General features: G+C 37.4%; 1 protein-coding gene across 1 annotated transcript; it reads right to left on the bottom strand.

The window, feature by feature from the left end:
- Window positions 1-4,978: 4,978 nt before the first annotated feature.
- On the bottom strand, window positions 4,979-26,927 carry Gm1993 (predicted gene 1993). Its single transcript, NM_001102677.2, has 9 exons — window positions 26,791-26,927; window positions 25,213-25,335; window positions 20,509-20,575; window positions 19,935-19,969; window positions 16,739-16,864; window positions 16,363-16,426; window positions 8,031-8,112; window positions 5,488-5,586; window positions 4,979-5,168 (listed from the first exon to the last, which is right to left on the bottom strand). Exons 2-9 carry the CDS (start codon window positions 25,307-25,309, stop codon window positions 5,100-5,102), a joined length of 639 nt encoding a protein of 212 aa, NP_001096147.1. The 5' UTR covers window positions 25,310-25,335; window positions 26,791-26,927; the 3' UTR covers window positions 4,979-5,099.
- Between the last annotated feature and the right edge of the window lie 882 nt (window positions 26,928-27,809).

The following is a 27,809-nucleotide window of genomic DNA, read 5'->3' on the forward strand; positions in this document are numbered from 1 at the left end:
GAAAAAAGACAACATTTTCAACAAATGGTGCTGGCACAACTGGCAGTTTTCATGTGGAAGAATGCGAATTGATCCATTTCTATCTCCTTGTACTAAGGGCAAATCTAAGTGGTTTAAGGAACTCCACATAAAACTAGAGACACTGAAACTTATAGAGGAGAAAGTAGGGAAAAGCCTTGAAGATATGGGTACAGGGGAAAAATTCCTGAATAGAACAGCAATGGCTTGTGCTGTAAGATCAAGAATCGATAAATGGGACCTCATAAAATTGCAAAGCTTCTGCAAAGCAAAAGACACCGTCAATAAGACAAAAAGGCCACCAACTGATTGGGAAAGGATCTTTACCTATCCCAAATCAGATAGGGGACTAATATCCAATATATATAAAGAACTAAAGAAGGTGGACTCCAGAAAATCAAATAACCCCATTTAAAAATGGGGCTCAGAGTTGAACAAAGAATTCTCACCTGAGGAATACCGAATGGCAGAGAAGCAACTGAAAAAATGTTCAACAACCTTAATCATCCGGGAAATGCAAATCAAAACAACACTGAGATTCCACTTCACTCCAGTCAGAATGGCTAAGATCAAAAACTCAGGTGACAGCATATATGTCGAGGATGTGGAGAAAGGGGAAAACTCCTCCATTGTTGGTGGGATTGCAAGCTTGTACAACCACTCTGGAAATCAATCTGGCGGTTCCTCAGAAAATTGGACATAGTACTACAGGAGGATCCCGCAATACCTCTCCGGGGCATATATCCAGAAGATGTCCCAACCAGTAAGAAGAACACATGCTCCACTATGTTCATAGCAGCCTTATTTATAATAGCCAGAAGCTGGAAAGAACCCAGATGCCCCTCAACAGAGGAATGGATACAGAAAATGTGGTACATTTACACAATGAAATACTACTCAGCTATTTAAAAAATGAATTTATGAAATTCCTAGGCAAATGGATGGACCTGGAGGGTATCATCCTGAGTGAAGTAACCCAATCACAAAGGAACTTGCACAATATGTACTCACTGATAAGTGGATATTAGCCCAGAAACTTAGGATACCCAAGATATAATATAAAACTTGCCATACGCATGAAATTCAAGAAGAATGAAGACCAAAGTGTGGACACTTTACCCTTTCTTAGAAATGGGAACAAAACACCCATAGAAGGAGTTACAGAGACAAAATTTGGAGCTGTGACGAAAGGATGGACCATCTAGTGATTACCATATGCAGGGATCCATCCCATAATCAGCTTCCAAATGCTGACACCATTGCATACACTATCAAGATTTCGCTGAAAGGACCCAGATATAGCTCTCTCTTGTGAGACTATGATGGGGCCTAGCAAACACAGAAGTGGATGATCACAGTCAGCTATTGGATGGGTCAGATGGCCCCTAATGGAGGAGCTAGAGAAATTACCCAAGGAGCTAAAGGGAACTGCAACCCTATAGATGGAACAACAATATGAACTAACCAGTACCCGGGAGCTCTTGTCTTTAGCTGCATATGTATCAAAAGATGGCCTAGTCGGGCATTACTGCAAAGAGAGGCCCATTGGACTTGCAAACTTTATATGCCCCTGTACAGGGGAATGCCAGGGCCAAAAAGGGGGAGTGGGTGGGTAGGGGATTGGGGTGGTGGGTATGGGGTAACTTTGGGATAGCATTGAAAATGTAAATGAGGAAAATACCTAATTTAAAAAAAAAAAAGAATCCTACTAACAGAAATCAAGACCACTCACCATCATCAGAACGCAGCACTCCCACCCCACCTGGTCCTGGGCACCAAAACACAACCGAAAAGCTAGACCCAGATTTAAAAGCGTATCTCATGATGATGGTATTGGACATCAAGAAGGACTTTAATAACTCACTTAAAGAAATACAGCAAAGCACTGCTAAAGAGTTACAAGTCCTTAAAGCAAAACAGGAAAACACAAACAAACAGGTAGAAGTCCTTATAGAAAACAGGAAAACACATCCAAAAAGGTGATGGAAATGAACAAAACCATACTAGACCTAAAAAGGGAGGTAGACACAATAAAGAAAACCCAAAGTGAGGCAACGTTGGAGATAGAAACCCTAGGAAAGAAATCTGAAACCATAGATGTGAGCATCAGCAACAGAATACAAGAGATGGAAGAGATAAACTCAGGTACAGAAGATTCCTTAGAGAACATCGGCACAACAATCAAAGAAAATACAAAATGCAAAAGGATCCTAACTCAAAACACCCAGGAAATACAGGACAAAATGAGAAGACCAAACCTATAGATAATAGGAGTTGATGAGAACGAAGATTTTCAACTTAAAGGGCCAGCAAATATCTTCAACAAAATCATAGAAGAAAACTTCCCAAACCTATAGAAAGAGATGCCCATGATCATACAAGAAGCCTACAGAACTCCAAATAGACTGAACCAGAAAAGAAATTCCTTCCGACACATAATAATCAGAAAAACAAATGCACTAAATAAAGATAGAATATTAAAAGCAGTAAGGGAGAAAGGTCAAGTAACACATAAATTCAGGCCTATCAGAATTATTTCTTTTTTTAAATTAGGTATTTTCTTCATTTACATTTCAAATGCTATCCCCAAAACCCCCTAGACCCTCCCCCTACTCCCCTACCCACCTACTCCCACTTCTTGGCCCTGGCGTTCCCCCATACTGAAACATACAAAGTTTGCAAGATGTTGAATCTGCATGAATAAATAAAATACTAATACTAAAAAAAGAATGAATCTAAAAATCAAACTTCTATATGTTTGCTGAACATGAAAATAGAAGGCATTCTTGATTACTTATGTTTGAAGACATATATGAATCATTCTTAAGCATTAGGTAAGGTTAGGTGTCATTTATCTGAAGGCCAAGCACAATGAAATGATGTTTTGATGCCTTTATGAGAATACAAAAATCCATGTCTCAAAATAATATTTATAGATTTTGTCAGTTGCATTTAATGTGTTAGTGTTATGAAATATAACATGGCAAGGGTGTACCTTTGGTGGGCTCATGCAAGGTGTGCCCCTGAGAAATTATACCATGCAACAGACCTGGTATAAAATGGATTTATTGGGGGAGGGGAGAAGAGTGAGGAACTGGGGAAGGGATAGAGGCAGACAGACAGAAGAAGCAAAGTCATTAGGTCAGAAAAAGTAGGGCAGAGAACAGATAGAGGGGAAGCTGAGAACAAAGACAGAGACAGAGAGCTCAGAAACAAGAACAATGGGAACAGAGAGAAGGGGCTGGGCCTGGAACAGTGAGATGGGGCTAATCAGTTCTTTTATCCTGCCTCACAATTAGCAGTTTAGTTTGTTTCAAGAAATGAATATACTTTCTGTCAATGAATTTTGTAAGTGAACAGGAAATATTTTCATCTCTCAGAGCTGACAGTGTTAATTTTATAGTGTTTATAGGAGATTTTTTTGGGACTATTTTCTTAAGAACAATGTAAGCCAGGTATCTTGTCACATTCCTGTATAGCACCTACATGGAATGCTGAACCAAATCATTCTAGACCTTACTAGACATACAAAAAATACTAAGTGCCTATCTCAAAAATAAAATAAATGAAATAAAACCAAACCAATGTGCCTTCTATATTTGTATCTTGTACCTTCGGGAACTAATAAGATAATGAATCAAAAATAAATTTCAATTATCCTTATGAATAAAAATAATTAGAAATGTTAAGAAGGTTAAAAAAATCACTACAGAGAGGTTAGAGGGGTCCTGGGTGGGAAAGCAGACAAGGAGAAGAGGAGAGGAACATGATCAGGTATTGTGGGGGTGGGGAAAAGGAGTGAAGAGCTGAGGACCAGCAAAAAGAATGGAAACAGGCATCTTTGATATGTAGGAGGTTAGAAAACCCTCTAGAGTATACCACAGACCTGGGAGGTGAGAGACTCTCAGGACTCAAAGGGATGGACCTTAGATGAAATGCCCTGCAGTGGGGAGAGGGAACTTGTAGAGTCCTCCTCCAGTGGAGAGACAGGTCATCAAGTGGAAAGATGGGGTTGCCATCCCACAGTCAATAGCTCTAACCCAGAATTGTTTCTGTCTGAAAGAACTACTGGAAAAAATGGAGAAAAGCCTAAGGAAAAGGAGATCCAGTGACAGGCGCAAATTGGGATCCAGCTCAATAAGAGGCATCAAGGCCTGACACTATTACTGATGCTATGGTGTGCTCACAAAAATGGGCCTATCATGACTGCCCTCTTAAAGACCCAACCAGCAGGTGAAAGAGTCAGATGCATAAATTTACATGCAAGCAATGGACAGAAGCTGGGAACCCCTGTGGTTGAATTAGGGAAAAGCTAGAAGAAGCTGAGGAAGAGGAGTTGAAGGAGGAGGACCAACAGTCTCAAATAACCTGGAACTCCCAGGATCTCTCAGACACTGAGCCACCAACCAGGCAGCATACACCAGCTGATATGAAGCCCCCAACACATATACAGCAGAGGACTGCCAGGTCTGGACTCAGTTAGAGAAGGTGCATTTAACTCTCAAGAGACTTGAGGCCACAGGGAGTAGGGAGGTCTGGTGGGGTGGGGGTAGGATGGTGGGGATATCCTCTTAGAGATGAGGAGTGGGGGTGTGGGAGCATGAGACAAGGAGGTATGGGATGTGGAACAATCAGAGGGTGGACAAGGAGGGGGATAAAGTCTGGACTTTAAAAAAAGATAATGGAATAAATTTTAAATAATTCACTACATTAGTGTGTGGAATTTCGGTACAAAGGACTATTTGCCACTCACTTATTCATTTAGATTTTGTTTGGAAGTTAATATAAAGAGGCTCTTACACTTAAACAAGAAAATGATTAAAGATGTTAAAAAATAAAGGAGTTCTATTTTGACTCTGAAGGTATACATCCTAGTTAACTTTGTAATCACTTCACAGGGGTTAACTTCCTTCTTAGAATCATCTGAATTACAAGGATTAAAGAGCCTTTCAAACTCTGTTTCATAGGAGACAAAAATGTTAGTGAATTTTTTATTTGGTTACAATGTACCAGCAAGGGAGAAATATGTATGCTTCATTAGTCTGAAGATGGGAAAGGAGAAGAGTACTTCAGAGTATGCTTCATAATGTCTCTTCACCATCTACATCAAAAAGCATATCGTAGTTGTTGGTCTCCATGTTCATCAAACCCTAAAACAGAAAAGCACTTCTTACTAAACAAACTCCCAAGGATACAAATATGAAAGATTCTGTGCAAATGATGTATATATGTGCTATGTTTAGTTAAGCAGGATAATTATAGTGTTAATAAACTATGAGGTACATCTGAGGTCAAATTCCCAATTTATCATTTCATGTCTTGAATAATTCCTACAAAGTCATTAGGATTTTACAGATAATATCAGTCACTTCAGTAAGAAATAATTCAAAATAGCAAGTAGTTAAACTTTTTGATTCCTAAAACATATTTCGTTTCCTAAGGACATTTTATGGACCATGTGCAACATACCTCCATGGACTTCTCATGCATGTTTTCAATTGCTTCCAGGGTCTGTCTCTGACTGCATTCGGACAGTTTTAATGCTTCTTGTTCTTTTTGATAATTGTTCTACAAATGTAATATGAAAACATTACTGTAACAATTCTGTTCATTTTTGTTGTTACTGCCATGCAGCATGAATGCTAGGCTAACAACCAACCACTTAATGTATTTCCAATACTAAAATGTTTACGTGAGCAAAAATAATTCCATATGAAAAGTAAAAGGAATAGTTTTCCAAGTGATTAACATTTTAACAACTATTATGACTAAATATACTTATATTTTTAAGTAACATGAAATACAATTATACTACCAATTGTGGGTTAATAAAACTTTTTTTTATGAGAAATTGTTTGCCATGCTGCAAAGACTGGCCTTAGCCTCTCAAGTACTTAAGTTTATAGGCGTGTACCATGTAAACATGAACTTGGTAAAATCCTAGCCCTGGAAGCTTAACTCTAGCTAGTGTTAATGCTTTTACCATATGGTGGCCTCCTTTTTCTAACTAGCAGAAGTAATCCCAGGAGGTGGTTCATTACCTCATCTCTGTATCTAGCCCCCACCTAAGGTGTATGTGCCATGTCTTATACTTTTTCTTCCTTTCTTAAGGATGCCTTATACTTATTCTTACTAAGTCCAACATCTTCACTTTTCTCAACTATTGTCAAGAGTTTCAGCAATTGTAACTGTTATTTTAAATTCATGACTTTAGCTGGTCGTCAGTGTAATGCCTATAAAACTAAATTTTATAAAGTTTGAGTTAGAATGATCACAAGATCATGAATAGTCTTGATCACTTAAAGATACCCTGCCTCGAAATAAAGTGTAAAAAGATGTCTGGGGACAAAGTTTAGTGGTAGATTTGTTTTCTCTAGGTTCCAATCTCAAGTAACACATGGAAGAAGTAATATAAATTTCTCTTTGTATTCTTTATGTTGGCAGACAACCATGGTAATTTGCATTTAAAAAAATTATGACAAGCCGTTTCCACCTTTTCTCATTGTGCTACTAGATTCCTATTTTGTCCTTTATTCACTGTGATCAGTTTTGTACCTCACATTTCCACTCAAATCATCCTGATTAAGTACAATGACCTGCACTTTGTGAAGTTTCCCTTTAAAAAATGTACACGTGCATACATATGGAGACAAAGGATTAATATTGGGTGTCTTCTTTGGTTGCATCCCACTGTTTGGGAGACAGGGTCTCAGTGAACCTAGAGCTCATCCATTAGGCTACAACTGGTGGCTAGGAAGCTCTGAGAATATTCTTATCTCTGAACTAAATCTGAGTTTGGTGGTTCTAAAATGCTCACCACCACACCAACTTTTATTGTTGTGGTGTTTGTTTTTAGTTTTGCTAGTTTGTTTTGTTCTTGGTGGTGTTGGTGGTAGTGGTGGTGGTGGAGGTGTGTGCGTGCATGCTTACTCAGGGAATATAAACTCGAGTCTCCATGCCTACAGTGAGAAAGATTACCAAATAAACCATCTTCCAGCCCTGCAAATCTATTTTATTTGGCCAATTAGCAGCATATGACAAAATTAGTGAACTTTTCTTCCTTAAATGTTTTCCTTCACTCATGGTAGTTTTATTTGTACCAATTGTTCTCTTCCCTTACTGGTTCACTCTCACCCCCCACCCCCACCTCATGCAGAATTACAAATATTGAAGAACTCTGGGAGTCTGTCTTTAGACTCCTCATATACATGGATGATTACTCCCCCTTGAAATTTCATCCAGGGTTCAAGGTTTAAAAATTGCCTTCAATTGGAGTATTCATTTACTTTTTATCTTTAGTCCCTATCTCTTTCCAGAACTGACTCATAATGGCAGCTTCCTCAATGCCTTCCCAGGCAGGAATGGATCTCCTGTTCATTTCAAATTGAATACTTCTCAAACTATTAACCAATGAAATAAAAAATAGTTAATATGGTCATCATCTCAGATCTTACTTGGAAACTATGTGATGACTACAGTCATTGGTACAGTAATGGAGAGATGATCTAAAATAGTTTGGTGATATTCTTCCACAGGAATATTCTGCCAGGGCTGTTGAGAAAGGTTGTTTCTATCCACTGTTGTTACTAAATTTGTACTAAGTTTAGGATTGTAAGAACTGATTTGCCAGTTTGAGTTGGCTTTCGAATATTAACAACAGAGTCCAGATGACACCAGTAAGTAAGTTTTCTCTCTCCTTTCAACTGTACCTGAGGCTGACATAGTGTGCTTCCTTTTGTAGAAACTGGTAATCCTCTCTTCATCTTTTAGCAAAAGTCTGCCTCTTGAAAATTTATAATCTGGTCTACCAGAAAATACCTAGTGGTTTTCATTGATATACTATGTGATCATACTTCTATGCTTTACAATTCAGTAGGACTAGAACAGAACCAAGTATAGATAGATAATGAAACTTAACTTCGTTTCATGTGCCCAACACAAGGCTAGTTTCTCCATTCCTATTTGATACTTAGTTATTCTAGGTTAATTATAAAGTTAGTTATGATACCAACCACTGATTTTTCTTGCTCTTCATTGAATTTCTGTATATCCATATCAAACTTCTGCTCACACAATTTGTTGTTGATCTTCTTTCTGTAAAGCACAGTAATAAAAGCAGTCACATTTCATACCAATATGAAAAAGAACACTCAAAACAAAATAAATTGACCATTTCATACTATAAAAAGAAAAACAGCAGTAAAAAATTATCTAATGGGAAATCATTATAGTTTTTTTCCCTGAAAGATTATCAGAGAAGTCTTCTTTTATGTTTTAGCTTTTCAAAAATTAAAGAAGTTTTAATACATATATATCTTATTTTAGAAAATTAATTGTATTTCAAAGTATTTTTTCATTATTTTCTATCAAATATAATGTCTAATTTATTTTCTTATATTGATTCAGTTAAGACTTAGTGCAAAACATAAGTAAATTAAAATATACAAATTGTCTGCATATGTAATTGATTTTTTTCCATATTGTTAAACATAATAAACAACAAATTACACTTCTAAGATTTTGTGCAAGACTTCTGTGTTTCCACAATGAATGTAAATCAAATTTTAAAATCTCATTAACAGGTACTTAAAGTAGAAAATAAAAGTTTTCACAGATTTCTAAGATTTAGATTTAGTTTCCTTGAAGGCATGAAGTTATAGGGTTAACTGCTTAGACAAAATCAAAGACACACATTTTTACTAAAAGCTCAGTAATGTTTTCTTTTTCAACTTCAGCCACATATAATTTTTAAAATGATACAAATATGACCCTACAAAACTAACAACTCTACCTCTCCCATTTGTTCATTTGCCAAAGTCATTCTAATTTCTGGTTGCATTTTTTGAAAGAATCTTTGATATAAGTTTCCATGTGTTTTCTCTTTATGTGACTCCAGGTCCAAGGTGTCTGAAATAATCATCTTATATATATAGGCAACAGGCACATATGTGGTGCACATATATACCTGTAAGCAAAACACTAATACACAAATATGTCTGAAAAATAGGTATTAAGAGCAGTGTTTCTTAAGCCATTTAAGACGTTTTGGGTCTATGATCCTAGTCTAGGAAGCTTAGCAGGAGATTTCCAGTGTAAAGGACAACATAGGTTACATAGGAAAATTCCAGCCAGCCTGACATACATAGTGAGACTATATATCAAAGACAAATTATTATCCTCTAAGAAAGCTCATGCAACATTCAATTACATATAATTTAAAATAGATTCTTTGGGATCTGAGTTTCATTCCCTCACTGGTTAGTAAATTTGTCTTTCACTTTCAGTTACATAATTCATTTTATAAAAATCAGTGAGGGGATTGGTGAGATGATTCATCAGTTAAGAGTACTGGTTCCCTTCCAGAGATCTGAGAATGGATTCCCAGCATCCACAAGGTTGCTCACAACCTATAACTCCAGTTCCAGGGAATTCAATGCCTTCATCTGGCCTCCTCAGGTACAAGACATACAAGCTGTGTACATACACACAATCAAGCAAAACAAACATACCCATAAAATAAAATTTAAAAAAAAATAAGTAATAAGGGTTATATTAAAGAATTCATTTTTCCATTGTGTCATATAAAGAAAAGCACAGAGGAGTTTTAGAAAAGAAACTGACTTAATATAAAATTAATACTGGGTCTAAGAAATACTGTTGCATGTACAGAATTTTGTATACATATCACTTAGCTTTGAATACATGGAATGTAGAAAAGTTTACATCATTTTTTTCCTCTAAAAATCCCTTCAATGCAGTTATGAAGATGCCTCAGTAATAAATAGGGTTTACTGTGAAAGGAGGACGTTCGCAAGTTTGATTCTAGTACCCATTTAGAAAACTAACCATGGATGGTTGCTTCTACAATAGCAGCACTGTGATAGGCAGAGTGAGAATTTGTAGGACTTGCTGGCTGCTTATCTAGCTACATGTTCAGTGAAAGAGCAGGTCTTAAGGGAATAAGGTGGAAAGAAATAGAGCAAAACCCAACATCCTCCTCTGCCCTCCACATGTGTATATATGCAACACAGACACAAATACACGAAAAAATTAAAATTAAGTTTAATTAATGTCACACCTGTTGAAAAAGCACCATTTTCACTTCTGTACCACAGGCAAAAATAAGTCCATGATGCTAAATCAAAAATATTTGCAAGAGTCCGTGTCATGAGTAGATCTTGGGTGCTGACCTAGTCCCACAATACCCAGAGTAAGCTCAAATCCCAGGTGCTCTAACACTCCCAGGATCACAGGAATGACCCCAACATCAGGAGTAACTGAGTCCCTAAGGATCCAGGGACACAGGAACTCCTGCCTTTCCAGTGGCATGGATTCCTTCTGGTCTGAAACTGCACCTGGATAAGACCTGGGGTACTGGCTCTGCACCCACTCTTAAAACACCCAGAGGGAGCACGATTCCCAGGTATTCTGAAATGCTCAAGATCACAGGATCACAGAGGAAGCTTGACTCCAAGGAGATCAGACACACCCAGGAACACTGGAGTTCTGACAGAAGAGCACAGCAGAGGGTACAACATCTTTCCCAACACCCTGTGTATCTGGGAACCCCACAAGAACCAGGGAAACAAAATCATCCTCCCGGCCAGAGGCACAGGTTCCTTGCACTATGCAACTGTGTCTAGAGAAAACCTAGGGCTCTGGCACCCCACCAAATCTTGCAACACCAAGAAAAAGATTAACCCCCAGGAGCTCTGACACAGCAGGATCTCAGGAGATTGGTCACACCAGGATTTCAAGATCCAAGAGGCAGCATGACTTCCAGGAGCTCAGACACACCCAAAATATCAGGATCCCAGGATCCCAAGATCTCAGAGATAGCTGGACTCCTATGAGTTCTGACACAACTAGGATTACAGGAGGGACAGGCTCCAGACAGAGACAGCAAGGGAAGGTAGCACCAAAGAAAATGAGATGGCACGAGGTAAGTGCAAGAATATAAGCAATAGCAACCAAGACTAGTCGGCGTCATCAGAAACCAGTTTGGCCACCAGAGCATGTCTTGAATACCCCAACACATTGGAAAAGAAAGATTCAGATTCAAAATCACATCTCATGATGATGATAGAGGTCTTTAAGAACAAAAATAGTTCCATTAAAGAAATAAAGGAAAACAGCTAGAAGCCCTTAAAGAGGAAACACAAAAATCCCTTAAAGAGTTAAAGAAAACACAATCAAACAGTTGAAGGAATTGAACAAATACCATCTAGATCTAAAAATGGAAATACAGAATAAAAACTCACAAAGAGAGATGAACCTGGAGAAAGAAAACCAAGGAGACATAGATGCAAGCATCTCCAACAGAATACAAGAGATAGAATAGAGAATCTCAGGTACAGAAGATACCATAGAAAACATTGACACAACAGTGAAAGAAAATGCAAAATGCAAAAATCTCCTAACCCTAAACATCCAGGAAATCCAGGACACAATGAGAAGACAAAACCTAAGGAAAATAGGTATAGAAGAGAGAGAAGATTCCCAAGTCAAAGGGCCAGCAAATATCTTCAACAAAATTATAGAAGAAAACTTCCCAAACCTAAAGAAAGATGCACATGAACATACAAGAAGCCTACAGAACTCCAAATAAACTGGACCAGAAAAGAAATTCCTGCCGACACATAATAATCAGAACAACAAATGCACTAAAGATAAAATATTAAAAGCAGTAAGGGAAAAAAGTCAAATAACATAAAAAGGCAGACCTGTTAAAAATACACCAGAATTCTCACCAGAGACTATAAAAGCCAGAAGATTCTGGAAAGATGTTATATAGACCCTGAGCAAACACAAAAGCCAGCCCAGGCTACTATACCCAGCAAAACTATCAATTACCGTAGATGGAGAAACCAAAGTATTCCATGATAAAATCAAATTCACACAATATCTTTCCACGAATCCAAACCTTCAAAAAAATAGATGGAAAACTACAACACAAGGAGGGAAACACTACACCATACAAAAATCAAGAAAGAAATCTTCTTTCAACAAACCCCAAAGAAGATAGCAATATAAACATAATTCCACCTCAAACAACAAAAGTAACAGGAAACAACCAACAGTCACTGGTCTTTAATATTTCTTCATAGCAATGGACTCAATTCCCCAATAAAAGACATAGAGTAATAGACTGAATACATAAACAGAACCCAGGATTTTGCTGCATACAGGAAACCCTCCTTAGTGAAAAAGACAGACACTACCTCATAGGAAAAGTCTGGAAAAAACTTTGCAAGCAAATATTTCCAGGAAACAACATGGAATAGCCATTCTACTATGGAATAAAATCAACTTACAACCAAAAGGTTTTTGTTATTGTTTTTTTTATTGTTTTTTTTGTTATTGTTTTTTTTTTTGTTTTTGTTTTTGTTTTTTAAAGACAAGGACTGTCACTATACTTGTCAAAGTGTGAATCAACAAAGATGAACTCACAATTCTGAACATCCATGCTCCAAATGCAAGGGCAACCAAATTCATAAATGAAACTTTACTAAAGCTCAAAGTATATATTGTACCCTACATAATAATAGTGGGAAACTTCAACACCCCACTCTCAGCAACGGACAGATCCTGGAAACAGTAACAAAACAGAGACACTGTGAAACTAACAGAAGTTATGAAACAAATGGTTTTAACAGATATCTATATCTATAGATATCATAGAACATTTTATCATAAAACAAAAGAATGTGCCTTCTTCTCAACACCTCATGATGCCTTCTCCAATACTGACCATATAATGGGTCACAAAACAGGCTTCAACAGATATAAAATATTTAAATAATCCCATGCATCCTATCAAGTCACCACGGACTAAGGCTTATCTTCAATAATAATATAAATAAGCCAGGCATGGGGGCACATGCCTTTAATCCCAGCACTCGGGACACTGAGGCAGGTGGATTTCTGAGTTCAAGGCCAGCCTGGTCTACAAAGTGAGTTCCAGGACAGCCAGAGATACACAGAAAAACCCTGTCTTAACCCCGCAAATAATAATAATAATAATAATAATAATAACAACAACAACAACAACAACAACAACAATAATGATATAAATAATACAAAACCCATATATATACACGTGGTAGTTGAACAACAGTCTAATCAACGATAACTCGGTCATGGAAGAAATTAAAGACTTTTAGAGTTTAATGAAAATGAAGCTACAACATATCCAAACTTATGGGACACAATGAAAGCATTCCTAAGAGAAAAACTAATAGCTCTGAGTGCCTCCAAAAAAGAAACTGGAGAGAACATACACTAGCAGCCTGGCAGCACAGTTAAAAGCTCTAGAACAAAAGGAAGCAAATTCACCCAAGAGGAGTAGAAGGCAGGAAATAATCAAACTCAGGGTTGAAATCAAACAAGTGGAAACAAAAAGAACTATACAAAGAATCAACCAAACCAGGAGCTGGTTCTTTGAGAAAATCAACAAAATAGATAAACCCTTAGGCAGACTAAAGAGAGGGCACAGAGTCAGTATCCAAATTAACAAAACCAGAAATGAAAAGAGAGACATAACAACAAAATCTTAGGAAAACCGCCCCCCCAAAAAAAATTATCAGATCCTACTATAAGAGCCTATACTTAACAAAACTGGAAAATTTGGATGAAATGGACAACTGTCTAGACAGATATCAGTTACCAATTAAATCAGGATCAAATAGACCCTGTAAACACTCCTATAACCCCTAAAGAAATAGAAGCAGTCATTAATAGGCTCCCAACCCCCTCACAAAAAATAAAAGCCCAGGATCAGATGGGTTTAGTACAGAATTCTATCAGACCTTCAAGGAAGACCTAATACCAATACTCTTCAAACTTTTATGCAAAATCAAAAGAGAAGGAACACTATTCAATTTTCTATGAAGCCACAATTACACTTATACCCAAAACATACAAAGACCCAAATGAAGAAAGGAAACTTGAGACCAGTTTCACTTATGAATATTGATGCAAAAATACTCAATAAAATTCTGGTAAACCCAATCAAAGAACACATTAAAATGATCATCCTTCATGATCAAATGTTCTTCATCCCAGGGATACAGGGATGGTTCAATATATGGAAATCCATCAGCGTAATCCACTATGTAAAAAATCTTGAGGAAAAAAAAAACAGTATGATCTCATTAGATGCTGAGAAATCATTTGCAAAAATTCAATAACTCTTCATGATAAAATTCTTGGAAAGATCAAGAAGTCAAGGCCCATACCTAAACATAGTAAAAGCAATATAGAGCAAATCAGTATCCAAAATCAAAATAAATGGAGAGAAACTTGATGCAATCCCACTAATATCAGACAAGACAAGACCATTCTCTTCCTACCTATTCACAGTAGTATATAATATAGTAGTATTTTATAGTACTAGAAGTTCTATCCATAGCAACTATATAACAAAAAGAGGTCAAAGGGATAAAAATTGGAAAGGAAGAATTCAAAATATCACTATTTGCAGATGATATGATAGTATATGTAAGTGACCCCCAAAATTTCAACAGAGAACTCCTAAACCTGATAAACAAATTCAGCAAAGTGGTTGGATATAAAATTAACTCAAGCAAATCAGTAGCTTTCCTCTACTCAAAGGATAAACAGGCTGAAAAAGAAATTATGGATACAACACCCTTCACAATAGTCACAAATTATAATACCTTGGTGTGACTCGAACCAAGCAAGCGAAAGATCTGTATGATAAGAACTTCAAGTCTCTGAAGAAAGAAATTGAAAATCTCAAAAGATGGAAAGATCTCCCATGCTCATAGATTGGCACAATTAATTTAGTAAAAATGGCCATCTTGCCAAAAGCAATCAACAGATTCAATGCAATCTCCATCAAAATTTAAACTCAATTCTTCATAGAGATAGAAAGAGCAATTTGAAAAATCATTTGGAATAATAGAAATCCAGTATATCAAAAAACTATTCTCAACAATAAAAGAACTTCAGGGGGAATCATTCCCGAACTCAAGCTGTATTATAGAGAAATAATGATAAAAATGTATGGTAATGGTACAGATACAATTACTTCATGAAATTCACAGGCAAATGGATGGATCTAAAATATATAATCCTGTGTGAGGTAACCCAATCCCAAAAGTACAAACATGGTATGCACTCACTGATAAGTGGATATTAGTCTAAAAGCTCAGAATACCCAAAATGTAATTCACAGACCACATGAAGCTAAAGAAGAAGGAAGACAAAAGTGTGGGTGTTTCAGTCCTTCTTAGAATGGGGAACAAAATATTCCTGGGAGGAAACATGGAGATAAAGTACAGAGCGGAGACTGAAGGAATGACCATCTAGAGTCTGCCCAAACTGTGTATCCATCCCATATGCAGACACCAAACCCAGTCACGATTGTGGATGCCAACAAGTGCTTGCTGACAGGAGCCTAATATGACTTTCTCCTGAGAGGCTCTGACAGAGCTTGGCAAGAACAGAGGCTGATGCTCACAGCCAACCATCAGACTGATCATAGGGTTACCAGTGGAGGAGTTAGAGGAAGGACTGAAGGATTTGAAGGGGTTTGCAACCTTATAGGAAGAACAACAATATGAACGAACCAGACCTACCAGAGCACGCAGGGACTAAGCCATCAACAAAAGAGGGGGTCCCATGGCTCCAGTGCATATATAGCAGAGGATGGCCTTGTCACACATCAGTGGGAGGAGAGGTCCTTGGCCCTGTGAAGTTTCAATGCCCCAGTGTAGGCAAATGCCAGAGTGGGGAAGTGGGATTGGGTGGGTGGGGGAACAACCTCATGGAAGCACAGGGAGGGATAATGGAATAGGGAGTTTCTGGGGTGAAATCAGGAAAGGGCTATTATTTGAAATGTAAATAAAGATAATATCGAATAATAAATAAATTGAATTAAAATAAAAATATTCACAAAATACTACATATAAATAAGTCATTAAGATGTCATATAGTATATTAATCAATATTATCTAATATATAAATTATGTTAATACGATATAGTTTTAAACAAATTACATATCCAAAAATGTACCTTCAAAATTTCCCAGTATATTTTATACTGGAGATCTGTGAAGTAATTAAAGGTTAAAAAGTAAGGATGCTGGGGATACTGTTTGATTGCTCAGCTTTTGTCCTACAAGCAGGACGATGAGAGTTTGACCCACAACATTACACCCTCCAAGAAAACCATTCAAATTAAGGATTAATCTAATAGAAATATTGTTTATAGTATATATCATATTTCAATTATTAATATACATTACTTGCTATACAATCAATTAAACTTTTCTGGAATTACTTACACTAAGAAGGAAATAGTAAGTTTGAATATATTACCGTGTATCTCCAACTACTTCTTCAGGATTTGCATTCCCATCATCATGAGTTACTGGATTCTGTACTGGGTTCGTAATAAAACAAGATATTAAAACAATTATGTTATTTTGAAAATTTTAATGAAATACTTTGTGATCATTCAGGCATAGTGCCAACATTAGGTTTTAAAGCAGATCTATTATTTGCTTAGAAGTTAAACAAAATCAAGTAATGTCTAATTGTCATCTAAAAATATGTTTTAAGCTATTTATTTATATGTTGTGATTAAAGACAAGAGATACAATATGAGATTTTTGATCTCCTTTACAAGCCTAAGAAGAACAACTGAGAAAAAAAGGAAGTGTAACATCAATGCCCATCATTAAATATCTGGTACCTTCCATAAGGTCCAATTCTGAAGCATTCCTAACTTGCTGATCACCACTTAACAAATTCCAGTTTTCCATTGGTGTCTCTACAGAACGTGCAAAACGCTGCCATTCCTCTGAGAAACTTACGTTTTCTGATTTAAAATAAAAAAAGCAATTTTCTCAAGCCATTTGAATAAAAAATCACATAAACTAATAAAATTGAAATATAAAATAACATTAAGGAATGATTTTTACAAAAACAGCACTTCATAATTGCATGAAGGGTTTAAAGATAAAACCATATTTCTATTACCCTCTGATTTAATACTAAAGACTTTAGTATTTAAACATGGAACACAATAGTTGGCTTCAAAGATAGCCATTAATAACCTTAACTTTAATATGTACACATTTTTAAAAAGAATTATTTAAGTTGAATAAAGTATCTTGGTCTTCTTTACTATAAAAGAATAGAGGTTTGTTATTTTTTAGTTTAAAACTCTCTCTCTCTCTCTCTCTCTCTTTCTCTCTTACACACACACACACACAGACACACACACTATGATGGCTTTAACTGTGACTTCAAGTGGGTTTATATCTAAACATAGGAGGATCTTCATGTTGGTCCCATTCCTGCAAGGTTTTTGATAAGTTAGAGCAAATGTGTCTGCATCTCAATCTCCAAATAAAATCATAGTTGCTATTATCACAACCAAGCTCCTCAATCTTTTTCATCGAAATACAAATCTAAATTATAAAGTTCTGTCCGGCTGGACATATATTTCACTGCTACAGCAAGAAGCTCTGGGTTCAATCTTCAACTATGAAAAAACCCCACAAATTTTAAAAATAAAAAATAAAACAAGCATGTTTCCTCAGGCCCCAGTACATTTGTAAGGCTGAGGACTTCAGTTTCAAGGCCAGTTCAAGCTGCACATGAGGTTTCAGACACTCCTGAGATACAGAGTTAGAGCTTACTTCCCTAAGCCAAAACAACACATAAATAAACACAGCCTGGCCTGAAGTATGTCTGAAGTTCCAGCACTTCAGAGGCTGAGAGGAGCCTCGGGATTTTGAGGCCGTTTGGATCCTATATATACAAATTTCGGCAATCTGTCCTTTCAACACCAGGTAAAAGAAAATGAAGACTCGTCTTCAGTTTGTTTTTAATGAATTTCTGTCGGGTAGCAGCAGCACAGAAAAGGTTCTAGTCTGTTTCTGCCACAAACTGACCTCCAGTTTACTCACACTTCACATCCCCAGGCCCAAGGAAGACTTTCTGGGTCTCCAATTCCCTGGCCTTCCTGCTTTCTGCTAGATGCTAGGCTTTTCAAACTCCTGCCCTTAGTGAAGTTCTCCGTTTTTCACCGCAGAGGTCTAAGTGGGTAAAGTCGTTTGTGAACCCAGCAGCAGTGCTATCCGGAGTCCAGGGAGGGTCACCTCCTCTCCTTACTCTGGAAGTAACACCTCCGCCCCGCCACCTTCACCCCACCCGGACCCCCACCTGAACCATTATTAACCATCTTTTAACAGGTCACTGACTACCTCCACAGAGACTTCCCCCTACCATGCTTCCTCAAGAAACTTCCCTTCCTCAAGAACTCAGCTTCGTGGCCACCACAAAGCATACTGGGTAACAGGGTTTGGGCAGCTGTAAAACAATCTCAGCCAAGCCCCTTGCTGACTGGCCGTGTTTGCACATGCTTACAAAAGTGAGAGAGGCTCTATCAGTCATCTGTCATCCAAGCAGCAAAAAAGAGGTAGTATTTTAGCTGCCACTACTACCCAGAAGCTTTCCATTTTCCAAGTTTGCAATAGTAACTTGAAAGTTAAAATAAAATGAACCCCAAAGAAGACTCTCCTACTTTGTTTCAGTTGAAGGGGCTAGTTATGTGTATTTCGGATTTGTTTTATTTATTTAACTAACGTGCTTTTGCATGTTTGTATTTGTTCAACATGCATGTCTGGTGCTCATAGAAACTAGAATAGGATGCCAATTCCCCTGGATCTAGAATTACAAATGGTTGTGAGCCATTATATGGGTCCTAGGAACTAAACCTTGGTTTTCGAGCAACAAGTGGTCTTAATTTGAAAGCTATCTTTCCATCCCTGTCCTGTGTGTGTTTTAAGGTATGCTGGATCATTTCTCTCCATAGTTGTTTATTTTTAATATACAGTGGAGATTATAGAAATATGACACTTTCCTAATATTGTCTATTTCCAGAAAAAGAAAAAAAAAACATAATTTTAAAGGATTCTGTAAATCAAAAAAGAGATTCAGCAAAAATGATGTGTATACATTTCAGTATATGTGTGCAGAAGAAGGCTGTATTCTCAATCATATTCCAACTTACATTTTTTGTTTGTTTGTTTTTCCAGACAGGGTTTCTCTGTATAGCCCTGGTTGTTCTGGAACTCAACCTGCAGACCAGAGTTGCCTCAAACATAGAAATCCCCCTGCTTCTGCCTCCCAAACGCTGGGATTAAAGGCATGCGCCACCACTGCCTGATCCAACTTAAATCTTCAGAGACAGGGTCTTTCTGAATCTGCAGCTCACCAACGTCACTAGCCTGGCTAGCCAGCTAGCTATCTCTACCTACTCAGCACTGGACTGCAGCCTGCATTTTTAAAGTGGATTCTAGGCCTCCACCTTAAGTCCATATATTTTCAAGGAAAGCACTTTACCAAGTAAGCCATAATTCTAGCCCCTCTGCAAGGTTTGTTATGTTGCTGTAGCCACTGTCTTTTTTTTTGGGGGGGGGGTGTATTTTTCTAATCATGCCTAAATTTAGGTTCCTAAAATGCTTAATGCTGGTTTTGTTTGTTTCCTTATAATAGCCTATTGCATTTCTTGCTCACTTTACAGTTAATTTGGCAAACTGGGAAAACTAACATTTCATTTGCGAGGCTTATTGCTGTGTTTTATTTGTTTGGTAGGTGTTTTGTTAATTTCATGTGTTGGTTGGGTTTTGTTTTGTTTTGTTTTTTTCACCCCTGAAGATGAAACTCATAGCTTTTTCATGGTGCTGTACCACTGAGGTACACCTTCAGCTAATCTTTGTTTCTGAATGTTGGGTGAGTAGTCATCTGTATGTGTTTTAAAGAAAACTACAATTACTGTGAAACCTAAAATTATCCTCTCATGCTGTAGGGTTTATAGAGATCTGATGCCATCTCATGTCCTCTTCAAACAACAGGCAAATATCTCCAAAAACTCCTACCGCCAGATTTATCCAACATACTGTCTTGTTCATCTCTGTGAAGAAAGGACAATAAAATTTTAAAGCTAGAAATATAGTGGACTGGTAGAGCATTTGCCTAGCACACACAAAACTTTACACAGGAACTTCTTTTAATTATTTAGAATAAATATATAATGTTTGGTTTGGAACAAATGTCATATGCATATAAAATACATGCCAGACAACCAAAGTGAACCTGAATTATTTACTTTTAACAATTCATACATTTACAACACACAGTAGTTTATTCATAACTCTCCCACACTTGCTGAGACCCTTCTTCTTCCCAGATGGTCCCCCTCTTATTTTTATTTTGTTTCTCCTTTTGTTTGTGTGTATATCTGGGAAGATCCCATGCAGGTGGGTATATTGTCCTAGTTGCTATGTGTTTCTGATGACAAGGACTTAAGGACCCCAAGCTGGGCTTGAACTCAATATATAGCTGCATCTGTCCATGAATTGTTGATTTTCCTGAATCTACTCCTCCAGTGAAGGGATCACAAACACTACTTTTGAAGTACTCTATTGAACTGGGAAAAATTGAAAATATTACCTTATATCTTCATCTGCTTCTACGTGAGGTGGCATATTCTCATGTTTGCCAAATGCTGGCCTCTTTACTATATTGACAATAGAAAATGGAAACATTTGAAAGTATGTATATAAGTAATAGTTAATAAAGTATTTTCAATTTGCATTTCTCTGGAAAAACTGCCCACGTGAGTTTTTCAAACAGCTTTTATAAATGAAATAATTACATAAAGGATATTGAGGATACAATGAGAAATCAAAACTTAAGGATAATAGGTATAGGTGAGAGGTAAGGTTTCAGACTTAAAGGGCCAGTGAATATCTTCAACAAAATTATAGAAGAAAACTTCACTAACCTAAAGAAAGAGATGCCCATGAACATAAAAGAAGCCTACAGATCCCCAAATACTTTAGACCACAAAAGACATTCCTGCCATCACATAATAATCAAAACACCAGATGCACACAAAAAAGAGAATATTAAAAGCAGTAAGGGAAAACAGTTCAAGTAACATATAAAGGCAGACCTATCAGAATTTCACCTAACTTCTCCCCAGAGACTATGAAAGCCAGACGATCCAGGACAATTGTCATACAGACCCTAAGAGAGCACAAATGCCAGCCAAGGCTGCTATACACAGTAAAACTCTTTTACCATAGATGGCGAAACCAAGGTATTCTATGACAAAACCAAAATTACACAATATCTTCCAACAAATCATGCCCTTCAAAGGATAATGAAGGGAAAACACCAAAACAAGGAGGGAAATTACATTCTAGAAAAAGCAAGAAAGTAATCTTGCAGCAAACCCAAAAGAAGATGGCCACATGAACAAAATTCCATCTCTAAAAACAAATATAACAGGAACCAACAACGACTTTTCCTTAATATCTCTTAATATCAGTGGACTCAAACACACACACAAAAAAAAAAAAAAAAGAAAGGAACTATAAAAAGAATCAACCAAACCAGGAGCTGGTTGTTTGAGAAAATCAACATGATAGGTAAACCCTTAGCCAGAATCCCTAAAGGGCACAGGGACAGCATCCTAATTAACAAAACCAGAAATGAAAAGGGAGACATAACAACAGAAACTTAGGAAATCCAAAAAAAAACATCATCAGATCCTACTACAAAAACCTATACTCAACAATACTAGAAAATCTGGATGAAATGAACACTTTTCTAGACAGATATCAGGTACCAAATATAATTCAGGATCAGATAAACCGTAAAAATACTCCCATAACCTCTAAAGAAATAGAAGCAGTCATTAATAGTCTCCCAAAAAAAAAAAGCCCAGGATCTGATGGGTTTAGTACAGAATTCTATCAGATCTTCATGAAGACATAATACCAATACTCTTCAAACCATTATGCAAAATCTAAAGAGAAGGAACATTATTCAATTTGTTCTATAAAGCCAGAATTACAATTATACTCAAACCATACAAAGACCCAATGAAGAAAGGAAACTTCAGACCAATTTCCCTTATGATAATTGATGCAAAAATATTCAATAAAAGCCTTGCAAACTGAATCCAAGAATACATAAAAATGATCATCCATCATGATCAAGTACACTTGATCCCTGTGATGAGGGATGGTTTAATATACAGAAATCCATCAACTTAATCCACTATAGAAACAAACTCAAAGACAAAAATCACATGATCATTTCATTAGATGCTTAGAAAACATTTGACAAAATACAGTACCCATTCATAGTAAAAGTCCAGGATAGATCAGGAATTCAAAGCCTATACCTAAACATAATAAAAGCAGTAGACAGCAAACCAGTAGCCAACATCAAAATAAATGGTGAGAAACTGGAGGCAATCCCGCTAAAATCAGGGACTAAACAAGGCTGCCCACTTTCTCCCTACCTATTCAACATAGTACTTGAAGTCCTAGTCAGAGCAATTAGACAACAAAAAGAGAACAAATGAATACAAATTGGAAAGGAAGAAGGCAAAATCTCACTATTTCCAGAAGATATGATAGTATATATAAGTGACCCCAAAATTTACACCAGAGAAATCCTAAATCTGATACACAGCTTCAGTGCAGTAGCTGAATACAAAATTAACTCAAACATATCAGTGGCCTTTCTCTACAAAAAGAATAAACAGGATGAAATAGAAATTAGGGAAACAACACCCTTCACAATAGTCACAAATAATATAAAATACGTTGGTGTGACTCTAACTGAGTAAGTGAAAGAAGGATCTGTATGATAAAAATGTCAAGTCTCTGAAGAAAAATCAAAGAAAATCTCAGAAGTTGGAAAGATTTCCCATGCTCATTGATTGTCAGGATTAATGTAGTAAAAATGGCTATCTTGCCGAAAGCAATGTAAAGATGTAATGCAATCCCCACGAAAATTCCAACACAATTCTTAACTGAGTTAGAAAGGGCTATTTGCAAATTCATCTGGAATAAGAACAAAACCTAGGATACAAAAACTATTCTCAACAATAAAAGAATCTCTCCTGGAACCACCGTGCCTGATCTCAAGCTTTACTATAGAGCAATTGTGATAAAAACTGCATGGTACAGGTATACTGATAGACAGGTAGATAAATGGAATAGAACTGAAGACACAGAAATGAACCCACACACCTATTGTCACTTGATCATTGACAAAGGAGCAAAAACCATCCAGTGGAAAAAAAGACAACATTTTCAACAAATGGTTCTGGCTCAATTGGCAGTTAGCATGTAGAAGAATGCAAATTGATCTATTTTCATCTCATTGTACAATGCTCAAGTCTAGGTAGATCAAGGAACTCCACATAAAACCAGAGACACTGAAACTTATAGAGGAGGAAGTAGGGAAGAGCCTTGAAGACATGGGCACCGGGGAAAAATTCCTGAACAGAACAGCAATGGCTTGTGCTGTAAGATTAAGAATAGACAAATGTGACCTTATAAAATTGCAAAGCTTCTATAAGTCAATGGACACTGTCGATAGGACAAAACAGCAACCAATAGATGGGAAAAAATCTTTACCAATCCTAAATCAGATGGGGACTAATATCCAATATATATAAAGAGCTCAAGAATCTGGACTCCAGAAAATCAAATAACCCCATTAAAAAATGGGGACAGAGATAAACAAAGAATTCTCAACTAAGGAAAACCGAATGGCTGAGAAGCACCTAAAAAATGTTCATCATCCTTAATTATCAGGAAAGTGCATGTCAAAATAAACCTGAGATTCCACCTCATACCAGTCAGAATGGCTCAGATCTAAAACTCAGATGACAGCAGATGCTGGCGAGAATGTGGTGAAATAGTAGCACTCCTCCATTGCTGGTGAAATTGCAAGCTGGTAAAACCACTCTGGAAGTCAGTCGGGTGTTTCCTCAGAAAATTGGTCATATTTCTACTGGAAGATCCAGCAATACTCCTCCTGGGCATATTCTCAGAAGATATTCCAACTTGTAATAATGACATTCTTCACTATGTTCATCCTTATTTATAATAGCAAGAAGCTGAAAACAACCCAGATGTCCCTCTTCAGTGGAATGGATACAGAAAATGTGGTACATTTACATAATGAAATACTACACAGCTATTAAAAACAATGAATTCATGAAATTCTTAGACAAATGGATGGATCTGGATGATATCTTCCTAAGGGAGATAACCCAATCACAAAAGAACACACATGATATGCATTCACTGATAAGTGGATATTATCCCAGAAGCTCAGAATAACCAAGATACAATCTGCAAAACCCATGAAACTGAAGAAGAAGGAAGACCAAAGTGTGGATACGTCATTCCTTCTTAGAATGGGAAACAAAATGCCCATGGAAGGAGTTATAGAGAGAAAGTTTGCAGCTGAGACTGAATGAATCCAGAGACTGCCTCACTCAGGGATCAATCCAATAAATAACCAACAAACCCAGACACTATGGCAGATGCCAACAAGAGCTTGGGGACAGGAGACTGATATAGCTGTCTCCTGAGAGGATCTGTCAGTGCCTAACAAATACAGAAGTGAATGCTCACAGACATCCATTGTACTGAGCACAGGGTCTCCAATGATGGAGCTAGAGAAAGTACCCAAGGAGCATAAAGGGTTTGCAGCCCCATAGGAGGATGAACAATATGAACTAACCAGTACCCCCAGAGTTCCCTGGGACTAAAGCACCAATCAAATAAAACAGATGGTGGGACTTATGGCTCCAGCTGCATATGTAGGAGAGGATGGCCTAGTATGTCATCAACGGGAGGAGAGACCCTTGGTACTGTAAAGGTCCTATGCCCCAGTATTAAGGAATGCCTGGGCCAGGAATTGGGGGTGGGTGTTTTGGGGGCAGGGGGAGAGGTGAGAGGAGAGGGGATTTGCAGAGGGGAAATAGAAAAGGGGATAATATTTGAAATGTAAATAAAGAAAATATACAATAGAAAAAAGGAATGAAATAATTTATTTGCAGGTATTATGAAATAAATTTATGTTTTCCTAACATATAGGAACAACGTTCATGTATTTTTCTGGGGTAAAATCATAGCAAGTTATCGTTTCTCAACATATTATGTCTACAGTGCCAAGAGTAGGTATATGCACTGCTAAAACTCAGGTATAGGAATATATAGATATAGGTAAAATTAGAAATGAAGTATATGAAAACTTAGAAAAGACTTCTTCCATTGCAGGTGAGTTGGGAAAGGTCTAATGAACTTCAGGAAACAATCAATACTGAAGACTGGATACCTTCAGAATGAGCCTGCTCTTCTTCTTCATCTGAATCAAAGTCAAGAAGTAATAAGTAACCATCCTTTGGTATCACCCACAGTTTCTTAATAGACATTTTTCTCTTAAGTGCTCAGTTGTCTTCTTAGTTAAAAAATAAAAATAAAAAGGAAAAAAGAAAAAAATGTAGTTATCTAAATCCAAAGGTATCATTTAAATAGTTAAAAATGTCAAAAAGTCAAATAATTATATAATTATCTTAGCTCATTGAAAGATTGTTTCTTTTGTTTTTTAACACTTATATTTTTAATAATTTGTCTTTATCAGAGAGTTTTGCATACATATTCAATAAGGTCACACGTGTACATGTGTATGTGTGTGTGTGTATGTGTATATGTATGTGTATATGTATACACACACACACACACACACACACACACACACATACACACATATATATATGTGCTTCCCCTTACAATTTCCTTCATGTATCCCATTTATCATGTCCCTCTCCCTCCCAACTTTGTTTTAAAATCTTCTTTAACTTACTTATTTTAAATCCTTCTTTAGAACCCAAGTTAACAATCTGCCATTTCTCAGTTTAAAAAAGGCAAAAACAGGCCAGCCTTTAATACGTGAGTCCTCCCTTTCTCACCAAAAATGATGAGCAAAATGTGTTTGCATTTAAACTTTGAGGCATCTGAATTTTGGTACTATCTCCCAAAGATTCTTTTTAAACAAAACATCAGCAATTCCGATTTTCAGTATATCTCAGTTTTAAAGTAAATTCATAGTACATCCAGAAAGATGATGAACATAGTAACTATATATTCATGTCAAGAAGACCCAATGCTCAGTCTACAACAAACACTCACCACCACTACCCACACAGAAAATTCTTATATTGGAGAAATTTGGGATTGGGGGAAGCCGAGGATTTCAAACATCTGAAGATTGTAAGTTAAAGGCCAGCCCAAGCCAGACCAGTCTGAGCTACAAAGGAAGATCCCATCCTACAGAACTAAAACTGAGAGAAAAAGCTGAACTTGGTGGTCCAAGTCTTTAATCCCAATACATGGGCGATTAGACAGGAGGATCCCTGTTCAGAATCCTTCCCAGATTACGTATTAATCTCTTGTAATGTCTCCTCTTCTTCTTTTCATTCATTCTTCCTACGTCACTCCCCTCTCTGCAATGTCCATACAGTCTATACCAAAGGAACACACCGTAGAGAAGACAATGAAGAGGGAGGAATCCTCAGTGTGTTTCTAATGGATCCCGGACAGCACACAGGGCAAGCGCCAAGTTGGACCCTAAGGCTCCTTACAGCACACAGGACAAGCGCCAAGGCTCCTCACTCACAGCCCCATGCTCCCCCGACCCACAATCCTGCAGCCAGCTCTCTGATCCTATCCCAAGGCCCTATGATAGTGTCCTCCAAGGGTTCACAATCTTCTAAGGCCCTGACCTGTTCAATCCTCTGCCATGAATATGGTCCTCCACCTTCAGTTAACAATCAGAAGCCATAGGAAATGGCGATCATGAGGCATTTCCTCACCTAGTGGCCACCTGGGCCTGATATGCCCCACCCTGTCATACCTCGGTTAACTGTCCAACAACCCTGAGCAGAGCCGATTATCACTTAAAGGTTATCTCAGAGGTGAACACCTTCACAACTGCACCCTTCCGTGCTCAACTCCTCAATGGTAAAAAACCGTTGTCAGCAGAGATGCCTGGACTGAGGATTCTGAGGACCCTTTGTGATGCAAGCTGGAGAAATCAGGTCTGTGCTGATTGGCTGAATATATCCTCCTCGTGCGTACATGGAGTACCAGGCACCATCGCTTCAAAGGGAGTTTTCAGAAGGTGGGAATGAGCTACTACTGGCTTTAAGACAATTTCTAGGTTTATAAGCCCTTACATACTTGAAAAACTTGAACAAATGTGAAACATATGAAACACTGCAAACGGCACTACTTTATTTCAACAGTAGAGGCCCTTGCATGCAATTTTGGTTTGTATTTATTCATGTGCGTAACATTGAATGTGTGTGGACTCTTTCTGAATGTACATACGCACACCACAAGAGTTTATTCTGTCCTAAGAGATCAGAAGGGAGCATCCAGATCCCCTATATCCCCTGGTACCCTCCTGTCTCCACCTTCCTAGTACTGACCTTGATTACAAGAACGTGCTAGACCCTTCTGGCCCTCTCTCTCACTTATGCCTCTGTTGCCTACAGAGGCTGGAAGTGTGCACTGATTCTCTGAAACTTTAGCTGTTCATAAATTGTGAGCCACGATGTGGGTGTTTTGTGCCTGGTCATCTGCATAGAACAGGTGGTTTTAACAGAAGAGTCATTTTTCCAAACACTGTTTTGTGCACTTATTTGCATTCCTATGGTTTCTTCAGGTACCAGGCATGCATCTGGTGTGTTTAAATTAATGTTGACCTAACACACACACACACACACACACACACACACACACACACACACACAAAACCCACTGATATTTTTTAATTTGCATATTTCTCTATAACTCCTTTTGTCCTATTTCACGCCTTGTACAACTTCCTTGTAAGGTGTATTCCTTTTCTTTGTTTTTTGTTTGTTTTCA

Source organism: Mus musculus, chromosome X (assembly GCF_000001635.26).
Source record: "Mus musculus strain C57BL/6J chromosome X, GRCm38.p6 C57BL/6J".
Taxonomy (NCBI): domain Eukaryota; kingdom Metazoa; phylum Chordata; class Mammalia; order Rodentia; family Muridae; genus Mus; species Mus musculus.

Coding starts and splice junctions, on each gene's coding strand:
- Gm1993 (NM_001102677.2), bottom strand. CDS start 25,309: ATGTCTATTAAGAAACTGTGGGTGATACCAAAGGATGGTTACTTATTA. Junction 20,576..25,212: donor AGAGCAGGCTCATTCTGAAG/GTATCCAGTCTT, acceptor TTGTCAATATAG/TAAAGAGGCCAGCATTTGGC. Junction 19,970..20,508: donor GAAGCAGATGAAGATATAAG/GTAATATTTTCA, acceptor CTTTCTTCACAG/AGATGAACAAGACAGTATGT.